Genomic DNA, 11,398 nt, shown 5'->3' with positions numbered 1-11,398 from the left:
GTAGAGGTTCCACTATCAACGAGAACTCAGATCATTGCCCCATGGTTAAATTGATCATGGAGGTAGTAGACCATGACAATTGATGAGGAACGATCACCAGTTAGTTTAATGCGCTAATTCAACGATCACGTACAGTGTCGATGCCCATCTCAAAGGAAAACGATGCCTACAAACATCACTTCTGCAACTTACTCTCGAAGGGTGAGGCATATTCGCAAAGCATGTCAGAGCGGGACGTCTTACATGGAGTCCTAGAGAGTGTCCATTATACAACTACAAATTGCAAGGGGTGGGGCATGCCGAGGCAAGGATGAGCATCTTCATTAACGGAGGTGCCACACACCAATGGGGGCCTCGGACCCAAATTTATTCCCCTCCACCTCCAGTTAAAGGATATAGGTTGTCAAACTAATGAATGTGGTTGTTTTCTTCACGCAAGCGATCCATGGATGATAACCATGTTGCGACGGTAATACTCTCACAACACAAACTACTCAGCATGAATCTTTGTTTTGCTCCATCAGACCAATCCCTAAGTTTGAACCGCCCCACTTTGCACCATTGTCTTAGGTTACAATGCAATAATTCCATATTAGGATTTTTAGTGATGAGTTAACATCAAAGTCTTTGGAGGAACATAAAAAGGATTGATCAATTAGAACCACACCACGCTAGTAAAACAACCCTATCAATGACACAATTGTGGCACACTAGTTTTAGAAAAGGATGACAATGAAACGTTCAACAAACAGACAAGTCATTGCCTTAAATAATGGTTCACACACAACACCTACACCCCAACATGCCACAATACAAAATCGAGCATAACGTCACTTTATCCAATATAAGACAGGTAGGAGCATGGCAAGAACCGAATCTATATTGAATCAGACTGATTTATAGCTGCAATTAAAACATGTATGATAGGAGAACAAAAAGCAACAAAAAAATAACAAGCCATCAAATTGTAGACAACCCTTCTACAACCAACTCCTATGCTAATCTCATGAAGTCAATTTGCCTCTGACAATCATTTACTGCACACTGCAACTCTTGAATGCTATCCAAAATGTCATGCTACTACCTGGGGATGTAACCTCCTCCAAGTATCCACAAAGAACTACCCATTCAAAGAATTTGCATCCTATATGGCTACTAGACATGTTGGTAGTTACCTTGTTTTCACTGACCGTGTTTTCCTATAAGTGTGTGAATATATGTTAATTGCAACAAAGGTGAGTAATGGGATTTTTCAAAACAATGCCGATGCGTTTACTTCAAATTTCCCCCAGCAACTATAAAATAACTTCTACGAGAAGTTATTGGGCATCATGGATATACAAATGATACACTTCTTGCAATAGCAATATTTCATTTCATACCTCAAATTAGAAGGGGAAGGATTCCCTCCGATCCTTTGACTGCCTATATCTACTATTGTTCAATGAAATATCCATATTAGAATAGACTACTCCATTAAACAACGATAACAGAGCAAAATCGTATATGAAGACTATCTACTATGTGGCACTATCATTTATATAACATAATGATGTCTAAACATTGTAGTACATGAGATGTCTCTATAATGTACCCATGCCCTAGACATCTGCCATCCATTAATGAAGCACCATAACCCCCTTAAAATTGCAAATGCTATGTGGAACAACAATGCCAAATTAATTTAAAAAAGTTATTTGAAATGTAACCAATACTACTGAAGCCTAAGGCACAAGCCTGCAACTACCAATAGGGAAAATCTACTAAGTAGAGATGAGATCAAAAGCATTGAAGACAACCACTAAACATTGGGAGGATGAAATGGGTGAAAATGCAACACAAATTTTGCACTATAGATAAGCACAACAGTTGCAACAAAATAGTGGCCAATACCTTTGTCCACATTTAGTCTTCCCAATCGCTCTTCTTCGGAAAACACCCGACTAGTACAATGCTAACGATCACAATCACTCTTCATAGTCGCTGGCGGTCATTTTCCATTCACTTTGTCGAAGAACAAAACTATCATTGAAATGAGATGGGAGGAGCAAAATGGAGGGGAACGATGATCGTTTTCCATTCACTCCGTCGAAGAACAAAACAATCGTCCAAATGAGATGGGAGGAGCGGAGAGGAGGGGAACGATTGCCAAAGATTTATTATCAAGAGAGAGAGCACGAAGAGAAGGGGGAGGAATGAATGGTCACCAAAGATTTATTTTCGAGAGAAAGCGCGAAGAGAAGGGGGATGGCCCAACGGTCACCGTGTTCAATTTTCTAAGGACTAAAGACTTGATAATACAAAGGAGCATTTTCATCCATATGTCTAAGTGCTCTATACCGGGGGTGGAGTTGGAAATAAATACACATTTATAAACTGGTATTTTGGTGAATGTACAAGGCCCAATGTGAAAATGATTTCTGCGTTGGAGACATCCAAAAACCCCTTAGAAATATTTGATTGGTAGTCATTACAGCATTCCTTGACTATTTCAATACACTTTGCTCTCCACCTTTTTAGGGAAATTGTCTAGAACTCACCATCAATTTTTATGAATTCTCTTAAACTCACCATAACTTTTCAAAACATCCAAAACTCACCATGTCAATGAATTTTTTTTTTCTAAAACTCTATCGGTTAGAACATCTAAAAGTTCATGGACCCAAGTTGTTCACGTCAACCTAAATGCAAGTTTCATGACCAAACTTCCCTTGAATGGTGAGTCAACTTGTTAAATAATTTTTTGATTGAAATTCTCTTAAGCGCCCAATCCTATTTCATATATAATATTTCTACTGACTAAGAGCCTTTCTTGTTCTCAATGTCCCAGAGTGTTCTTGCTCTCAACATCAAAGGAAGGGTCTTCTTGCTCTCAATGTCCCAGGAGAAAAGCAGGAAGACCACTTCGACCACGACTAGTTGTACTTCATCACAGAAACCCCTCTCCCTCTATCCCCCTCCCTCTATCAATGATTTCCATATGTTTTTGTAGGGATTTCCTCTCCCGAGCTCCGACCGCTATCGATAGACTGAGAGAGAAATGAGACTTTTGATACACAACATGCTCTCTTGCAACATCAAAGGCATCACGAACGATTTCCCTCTACTTCTTGAGGTCAAGAAATTTGTCAATGCCGCTTGATCCATGGGCTACTCTCAACTTCCCGATGCGGCCGATTCATCCATGCTCAACTCCGACAACTTCCTGAAGAAGTTCCACCATGCCCTATCCGAGCTTCACCTTGAAGAAGGTGTTCTAATATGGCCAGAGACAAATTGGCTCTTCTTGATCAACAAGGGAATCCCCAGCAGTCTACACTAATGGAAAATGGCCAGTGTATTTTACTTTTTCATATTGCCGGGCTCAGGCAAAGGAAAAGAAATGTACCCTAAACGAATTCCACCTACACACCATACCGTCCTCCTTGGTGACCTGTGCTAAAAGAATGCCCCAATAGCTCACGAAACCCTTCTTGTCCAGACCATCACCGTTTAATAAGCCATTCGGGAGTTCTTTCTCCTGAACTTCAGTATTTGCCCAAGGCCACTGTGCTTCCGTTTTGCACACTCAGCACCAGCAACGTACCCGCATGGTGGAAGGTAGCAGTTATGATCAGGAGGATTCCTCTCATCGGCTCATTGATCATAGCACCTGTGGTGGTCGAAGAGAAGAGATGAGGACCCAACTACTTCAGAAATGGACCCACCAACTTGGAACTCTTCATCACTATCATCATTGAAGGGAGAAAAGAGTTTAATCAGCAATAAGCAAATTAAATCAATTTCTTTTTAAGGGTGTTCTTTTTGGAATTTTGAGAGGGTGAAAGTTGTCAATAGGATTTTGGTTCATTTTTTTAAGATTTACATGGAGAATAGGGAAAATTCATTTTTTTAAGTATCATTTACCTCTCATCTGTTAAGTGGATAAATAATTTTTTCTTGCCAAAACTTGAAAGGAGACAAGAATGGCCCTTTTAATAATGCATTTTTATGACTAAAATGGTTATCACCTTATTTAGCTGGAAAATAAAAGAACATGGGTATGCACTTACGCCTACATAATTATATTTACCCGGATAAGTAATTTATCAAAAAGTGAATGGGCCTTGAGAAAAAAATGACTACTGTGTATGGTTCTCCGCGAGGACGACGGGTTGTATTTATAGGCAACAGGGGCAGTGCAAGACAGCCTCGCGTGTTAAGGGTTGTGGAAAAGAGTTCTGATCGATGACATAGCAGCCATGAGTGTTCTTGACACAAGAACGATGCCAACATTAAATATAATAAAGGAATTAAATAGTAAAATGGATCGAATATAATGAAAGGTAAAATTAGCGATGTACGTTAGATAAATTACCGTTATTCACTGATATGATGAGTTTTGAGCGTTTTGAAAAGTTACAGTGAATTTAAGAGAATTCATGTGGGTTTTAGACAATTTCCCACCTTTTTAAGTTAAATGGATTGGCATGATATGATTAGGCCAATAGAGGATTCGGAGTCTCCGATTGAAGGTCAACAACAAAGGTTGTTCGAGTTCCATACGTTTGCGTTGGTTCGCACAATCATGTCTCCAGCAAGAGCACATCTGCTGTTGGAGTGCTGCGACCAGGGTTGCTGTTGATGGGAACTCGTGTCAAGTATGGAGTTGGTAAGGACACGAGTTACACAAGGAGACCCTGTACACAGTAGTATCTCGATCATAGATAGCCAAATGTTTTCCCTTTGTCTATCATGCTTACCCATGGACTCCTGTTGAGTCTCTCTCTCGTCGGACGCCGCCGTCCCGCCACAATGTGCGCCTTTCACAAAACCAAAATTAATTTAAGGAGATTGTACACTGTGTCTGCATGTGTCTTTTGAATTTCTTTATTATTTTTCTTTATCTTCATTCTTCACAAAATCAATAGCTCAAGATCCCGATCCTAACGTGATGTCATTATAAGACTGCCTGATTAGGCCCCATTTCTAGTTCATCAGAAGGTAAGGTGCCCTTGTTGTTGAGCATTTCTCGGCATTTCCCTGCAAGAGCAAGCTTCATTCTGAGCTTGGTTCTTCTTTTGTCATTAATTGGAGGTGCCCTCAAGTTTATTTTCTACTACTTTATCTTATTGGCACTACCATCCAAAAATTCCACCTCAATTTCTCTAGGTTGGAAACTTAGATAATTCGTGTTCTGCACCCTTATTTCAGGGGAATCCTATACTGAAAATCCCATTTGGTCACTTACCTTTGGGGGTTATTAGCTTGAAGCTTCAGCCATGGGTACTGGTCTTCTTGTCTTACGCTTCATTTTGATGTGGGTCCTCTTCTCTGACTGTGTTTACTGCCGAAGACCTGCACTCGTGAACGTTGGTGTGCTTTTCGGTCATGATTCGGTTATCGGTAGAACTGCCAAGGTAGCCATGGAAGCTGCGGTGGCCGATATTAACGCGGATCCGAGAATTCTTAATGGAACCCGACTGAACTTAATCATGAAGGACACAAGTTGCAATGTTTTCTTGGGTTCTGTTGAAGGTAGCTTCCAGTCCTCTTATCGTGTTTGTTTGTGGCTTGCTACAACTCCCTGTTGATCTCTCTTTTGAATTAGTGTTTTCGTTTCTCTGATTTGACCCTTTTTTGGTAATTTAATTGCCATAGACAATAAAAAAACTTAAGCAGCTGTCTGTGCTGAGATTTTGCATGCCTGATGAGGCAGTTTCGCAAAGGATCTCTTTTCTTCTTTGCAGAGCCTGTTTTCTAGTAATTATCTTGGCATGAATCAGTATCGCTGCTGTAAGATCATTTAAGTTTTGATTCGGATTACTACTGGTTTACTAGTTTAGAAACCCTAATATCAAATTCATCCCTGAGTTCTGGTAAAATGTTCATATTTGATAAGGCAGCAGAAGATAGGAGATCCCGTTAGAAGTACTAGGCAGAATAAGTTTATGATAGGAACCATCTTCCATTAATGTAAGAGGGAAGTTGAAAAGAGAAAGAAAAAGAAGGGAGAAACTGAGTTAACCAGACACAATGTGATGGTGTCATAGAAATATAAAGTCTTGATAAATTTAATATAACCAAATACAGAGTATTTGATTGGTTACTCTTATTTGCTTGATTTATGACTCTATTATTAGTTAAATATATATTTTTTAGCACAATCATTTCATTACATATATAAAGTAAAATGCATTCAAAATAATTTTGAAATTAAAGTTCGTATCAGGTCCTCAACTGAGAGCCATTTACTGAATAACAGGGTTTTGTTTTATTTTTTATTTCTTGTTATAAAATGCTTTTTCTAGAGGTTGCTTAAATGAACGAGCTAGTGTTTATGAGGAGGGCTCTTGTCCCTTCTGTAACTAGGGGTGTCAATTGGACTGGACTTGGTCCAATCGGATCCAGTCCAATGTGAACTCGTTATAAATGGACCTGGTCCAATCCAGTCCAATGAATATTTTGGACCGGTCCAATTCAATGTCCGGACCATCCAATCTATTCAGATTCGTTTTGATTTAGATTGGTTTCAACCCAAACCTGGTCAATTGGCATCTATATTCTTATGTTATATCGATGGACCAGATATTTGCTTAATCCAACGGAATCCAATATAAATTTATTACGGATGGACCAGGTCCAATCCAATCTAATAAATATTTTGGACTGGATTGGTCCAATTCAATATGTCTTGTTGGTCTGTCCAATCTGTCCAAATTGATTTTGGACTGAATGGGGTCCAATCCAAAACCGGTCCTTTGACATCCTTATCTGTAAGTAGCTATATACTTGTCCTTTGCAAGTAATGACTTAGGAACATTTTGGCATCTATATCTCTGTTGAATTATAGGAGTAATTTCTTGTTATGGTGGTAATAACATCATCCCTTGGATTGGAGTTGCATAGTGAAATTGTCTCTCCTTTACTTTCCTATCTATTATTTATTCCGTCTTTCCTATTATTTTATCTTCTCTCTTTCATTTTCACTCATTTGTCTTTACTGCTATAATCCATTTATTGGGTTGTGTTGCAGAGATTGCTTTAAACATGTCTTCACATCATAGTAGATGGATTGCCAATTTTTGGTAGCACTTTGATCAGAAACATTTTTCTCCTTTACCTTTCCTCTTGCTACATTTTGAAGGACATAATTGTATATTTTTCCTTTATTGTTGGTTTTGTTATCTATTTTCCATTAATGATGAAATAATATTATTCCTGACAGATTTGCTTTGGGGCTTCTTGAATTTATCTTAATCATGCTACACATCCTTTATCTAATTGGAATTTTCTTTTTCTGTTTCAGAAATATAGATGTAGTTTTTTGCTGTACAGTATTGTGTTTTTCTTACCCTTCCAATATCTGTGATGTGAGGATCTCCTGCTATCCTTATGAAACCATCTTTAATAAGATCTCTTGCTTATATGTGTGTGTATCAATATGTGCTACTAAACAAGTTCCTAGTTTGGACTCTAGTTATTTTATTGGTCTTTATGCTACAGTATAGCATGATCATTATTCTCTTGGAATTTTATGTGCAGCCTTTCGGGTACTTGAGAAAGAAGTGGTGGCCATAATTGGTCCACAATCCTCTGGAGTAGCCCATATGATCTCTATGATTGCTAATGGAGTCCAAGTGCCTCTTGTATCATTTGTTGCCACAGATCCAACTCTCTCTGCCCTTCAATTCCCTTTCTTTGTGCGAACCACACAGAGTGATTCTTACCAGATGGCTGCCATGGCTGATTTGATTGATTATTATGGATGGCGAGAGGTCATTGCCATTTTTGTAGATGATGATTATGGAAGGAATGGCATATCTACTTTAGATGATGAACTTGCAAAGAAAATGTCAAAGATTTATAAACTGGCTTTGCCAACAGGAGCTAGTGTTAGTCGCATTGCTGAGTTGCTCAGTAATTCCAAATTTATTGGGCCTCGTGTTTATGTTGTTCATGTTAATCCTGACTCAGGTCTCACAGTCCTCTCTTTAGCTCAAGAACTTGAAATGATGACCAGCGGCTATGTGTGGCTTGCAACAGATTGGCTTTCTACTACTTTGGATTCATTACCACTTATAAACCAAACATCACTTCGTAACTTTCAAGGAGTGGTTGGACTTCGACAACATACTCCACCATCCTTGCAGAAGAAGGCTTTTGTCTCTCGGTGGAGAGATCTGCACCAGAAAGGTCTAGTAAGTTATGGATTGAATACATATGGACTTTCTGCATATGATACAGTCTGGGCTGTTGCCCAATCTATTGGTGGATATTTAAATGAATATCAGAATATCACATTCTCATTTAATAAAAACTTACATGGCAATAAAGCAACAAAACTGCAGTTGGAGAATATCAAAACCTTCGATGGTGGGACTCTTCTGCTTAGGAAGTTACTACAGATGAACTTCAGTGGTTTAACTGGTTCAGTTCGATTTGATTCAGATAGGAATCTCATTGGTGGTGGTTATGACATAATTAATATTGCTCAGACAGCAATTCATACAATTGGCTACTGGTCTAACTATTCTGGTCTTTCAGCTGTGACACCAGAGACATTGAACAGGAAACCACATAGCAGTTCGCATTTGGATCAGAAACTTGATAGTGTCGCTTGGCCTGGCAAAAAGGCTGAAAAACCACGTGGGTGGGTTATTGCAGACAATGAAAGGCCGCTGAGAATTGGAGTGCCATACAGAGCTAGTTTTGTTGAATTTGCAACAGAAAAACATGATACCAAGGATTTTGAAGGATTCTGTATTGATGTGTTTTTTGCAGCAAGGAAGTTAGTACCCTATGATATTCCTTTCATGTTCATGCCTTTCGGGGATGGCCAGTCCAATCCCAATTATGATGAGCTTGTCAGAATGGTTGCAACAGGTGTAAGTATGCAGTGATTGCTTATTTCAGTAATTCTCAATAAAAGAAAAATAGTTTAAGATCAATAAAAAAAATAAAATTAGTCTAAGGCCAATTCATGGTTTAGAGGGTCAGGATGGTCTACCAATATATGGTAGCAGATCTCTGTTGCCTGTCAACGGTAGTTTCCAAACCCTTCTGCATGTCTCACATTATTGCTGTGTTAGTCTCTCCATATTGTTATCCTTAGTCATTGTCAGTAATTTTACATGTTTGTCATTTGGCATAGGTGCTTGATGCGGCTGTTGGGGACATTGCTATTGTCACTAACCGGACAAAGATTGCTGACTTTACTCAGCCTTATGCAGCTACAGGTCTGGTCATAGTAGCTCCCATAAACAATAGGAAGTCAAGTGCTTGGGTGTTCCTTAAGCCATTTACAGTGGAAATGTGGTGTGTAACTGCAACGTTTTTTGTCTTGATTGGGGTGGTTATTTGGATTCTAGAGCACCGTATCAATGATGATTTCCGGGGCCCACCTAGACGACAACTGATAACTGTGTTCCTGTAAGCCTTCCAATTTCAAAATGGAGTTTTCCAGTATTTCCTTATCTTTGGGTTGGGTGTATGGAGTCAGTATGTTATTGAGTTGTTGAATTCCATTTCCATTTTCTTGACTTTCCTGGATATCCTAGAATCTAACCTCAATTTGCACTATTTTTTTTATTGCAGCTTTAGCTTCTCAACACTTTTTAAGACAAATCGTAAGGAAGACCTTGATATTTATATCTGATCATTATTTATTCCTGTATTAACATATTGATTTTGAGCCTGATATTATTTGTTCTTTCTTGCATTGATTATTTTCAGAAGAAGATACAATTAGTGCACTTGGACGTATGGTGATGGTGGTATGGCTTTTCCTGCTGATGGTGATTACATCAAGTTACACAGCCAGTTTGACTTCAATTCTTACAATCCAGCAGCTCTCATCGCCCATTACAGGACTAGATAGTTTGATCACAAGCAGGTGGCCCATTGGGTATCAAGTGGGGTCATTTGCTCCAAGTTATCTGACAGACAATTTTAACATACCTCAGTCAAGACTGGTTTCTCTTGGCAGCCCAGAAGAGTATGAAGAAGCGCTGCGGCTTGGGCCTGGAAATGGAGGTGTAGCAGCGATTATAGATGAGCTTCCATATGTTGAGCTTTTTTTATCAAAACAAACGGACTTTGGGATCGTTGGACAGATGTTTACCAAGAATGGATGGGGTTTTGTAAGTGAATACATTTGCATGCAAATGGTTATAGCATTCTTTTTATTTTTCCCTGATATCTCTTTTCTATCTTTAATCGGAAATAGATAACCCGTGTAATGGTTTGGAGTTTATCTGACAAAGATGGGTTGAATCCAGCTTAACATGCATGTGCACATTCATGGATGTGCATCCATTCTATTTAGAGCATGTTAGATGACAGATAGAGTTATGAAAATAATAGGCTGAATTAAATGCTAAAGTCTTCTTTATAGATTCAAAGGTGGTCTTTTTTTTTTTTTTTACCTTACTGGCATAATTTCCTCATTTTATTCTCAGGGACTAGGAGTTCTAACTTCCAGTATCATGTTCTTATTGGGTCATAGAGCACACACTGATATAATGATAGTGGTGACATTTCATAAATCCACATGCCTAGCCGGTTATTTTGGTCATGGTCATCTAATCATTATCGAGCCATAATAGTGCTTAGAGTCATTCTGGAAGTGGGAAAATTGGCTACCTATGCCATACCCATGCCTCCGATCTAAATAAGATCTGCTTGTAACCCAATGATAACATAATTGTTAATGTAGGTAGTTACACTGTGACCCTTTGTGCATAATATTAATTAATACTAATAAATTACTCTTCAAATTCTCTTATGGTTCTCTGTTTCTCTACATCATTTCAGGCTTTCCAGAGAGATTCTCCTCTTGCTGTTGACATGTCTACAGCGATCCTCAAACTTTCTGAGAATGGTGAACTCCAGAAGATCCACGACAAGTGGTTTTGTAAGATGGGTTGCGGTATAGAAAGAAGACCCCAGTCTGACACCAACCAACTCCATCTTTCCAGCTTCTGGGCTCTCTATCTTTTATCCGGGGTTGTCACCGTCGGTGCCCTTCTTGTGTTTCTAGTCAGGATGGTTCACCAATTTGTCAGATACAAACGAAAACAGAGGGACATTTCCTCTGTATCATCTGAGTCTGCAAATACTCATTGTTCTCAGGTCATTTATAATTTCTTTGATTTTATTGATGAGAAGGAAGAAGCTATAAAGAAAATGCTTAAGCAGCGTGACAATCCTGCACCCCAGGAAAGCTGATTAATAGTGCATGTCTTCAGAGGATGTAATGAGATTATCCTCTATTGGTAGCATATTACATATTGACCATCATTATCATCATCATCTAAGCCTTGTCCTAACTATATTATATGCTGACCAACTTTGTAAATAACCATATATGCTATGAAGCTATTATTCGAATTATGAAAATTTTTATATGTTTTGATGA

The 11,398-nt window shown here is 38.8% G+C and overlaps 1 protein-coding gene and 1 pseudogene across 6 annotated transcripts; both read left to right on the top strand.

Moving 5' to 3' along the window:
• The first annotated feature begins 2,834 nt into the window (after positions 1 to 2,834).
• LOC148878196 (multifunctional methyltransferase subunit TRM112 homolog B pseudogene) lies at positions 2,835 to 3,925 on the top strand (annotated as a pseudogene).
• A 589-nt stretch (positions 3,926 to 4,514) lies between these two features.
• Positions 4,515 to 11,398, top strand: LOC148878195 (glutamate receptor 3.7-like). Of its 6 annotated transcripts, none has more exons than XM_088950798.1 (8): positions 4,515 to 4,651; positions 5,194 to 5,517; positions 7,525 to 8,867; positions 9,134 to 9,218; positions 9,351 to 9,411; positions 9,577 to 9,608; positions 9,718 to 10,121; positions 10,795 to 11,398. In XM_088950798.1, the coding sequence occupies exons 2-8, from the start codon at positions 5,262 to 5,264 to the stop codon at positions 11,206 to 11,208; spliced, it is 2,595 nt and encodes an 864-aa protein (XP_088806924.1). In that variant the 5' UTR covers positions 4,515 to 4,651; positions 5,194 to 5,261; the 3' UTR covers positions 11,209 to 11,398. The 6 variants fall into 6 exon arrangements, with proteins under 6 accessions (XP_088806924.1, XP_088806918.1, XP_088806909.1 ...); XM_088950792.1 differs by having other exon boundaries at positions 9,715 to 10,121; XM_088950783.1 differs by having other exon boundaries at positions 9,134 to 9,411.

The sequence above is a fragment of the Nelumbo lutea genome, chromosome 1 (assembly GCF_056320005.1).
Source record: "Nelumbo lutea isolate HS-2025 chromosome 1, American lotus-T2T, whole genome shotgun sequence".
NCBI lineage: Eukaryota > Viridiplantae > Streptophyta > Magnoliopsida > Proteales > Nelumbonaceae > Nelumbo > Nelumbo lutea.
This window is presented reverse-complemented; position numbering and strand designations above follow the sequence as displayed.

What these genes read in the sequence shown, in the direction of transcription:
- LOC148878195 (XM_088950756.1), top strand. Translation starts at nt 5,262, where the DNA reads ATGGGTACTGGTCTTCTTGTCTTACGCTTCATTTTGATGTGGGTCCTC. An exon ending in AACACTTTTTAAGACAAATC is followed by an intron (nt 9,609 to 9,714) that starts GTAAGGAAGACC and finishes GATTATTTTCAG; the next exon opens with AAGAAGATACAATTAGTGCA. An exon ending in CCAAGAATGGATGGGGTTTT is followed by an intron (nt 10,122 to 10,794) that starts GTAAGTGAATAC and finishes ACATCATTTCAG; the next exon opens with GCTTTCCAGAGAGATTCTCC.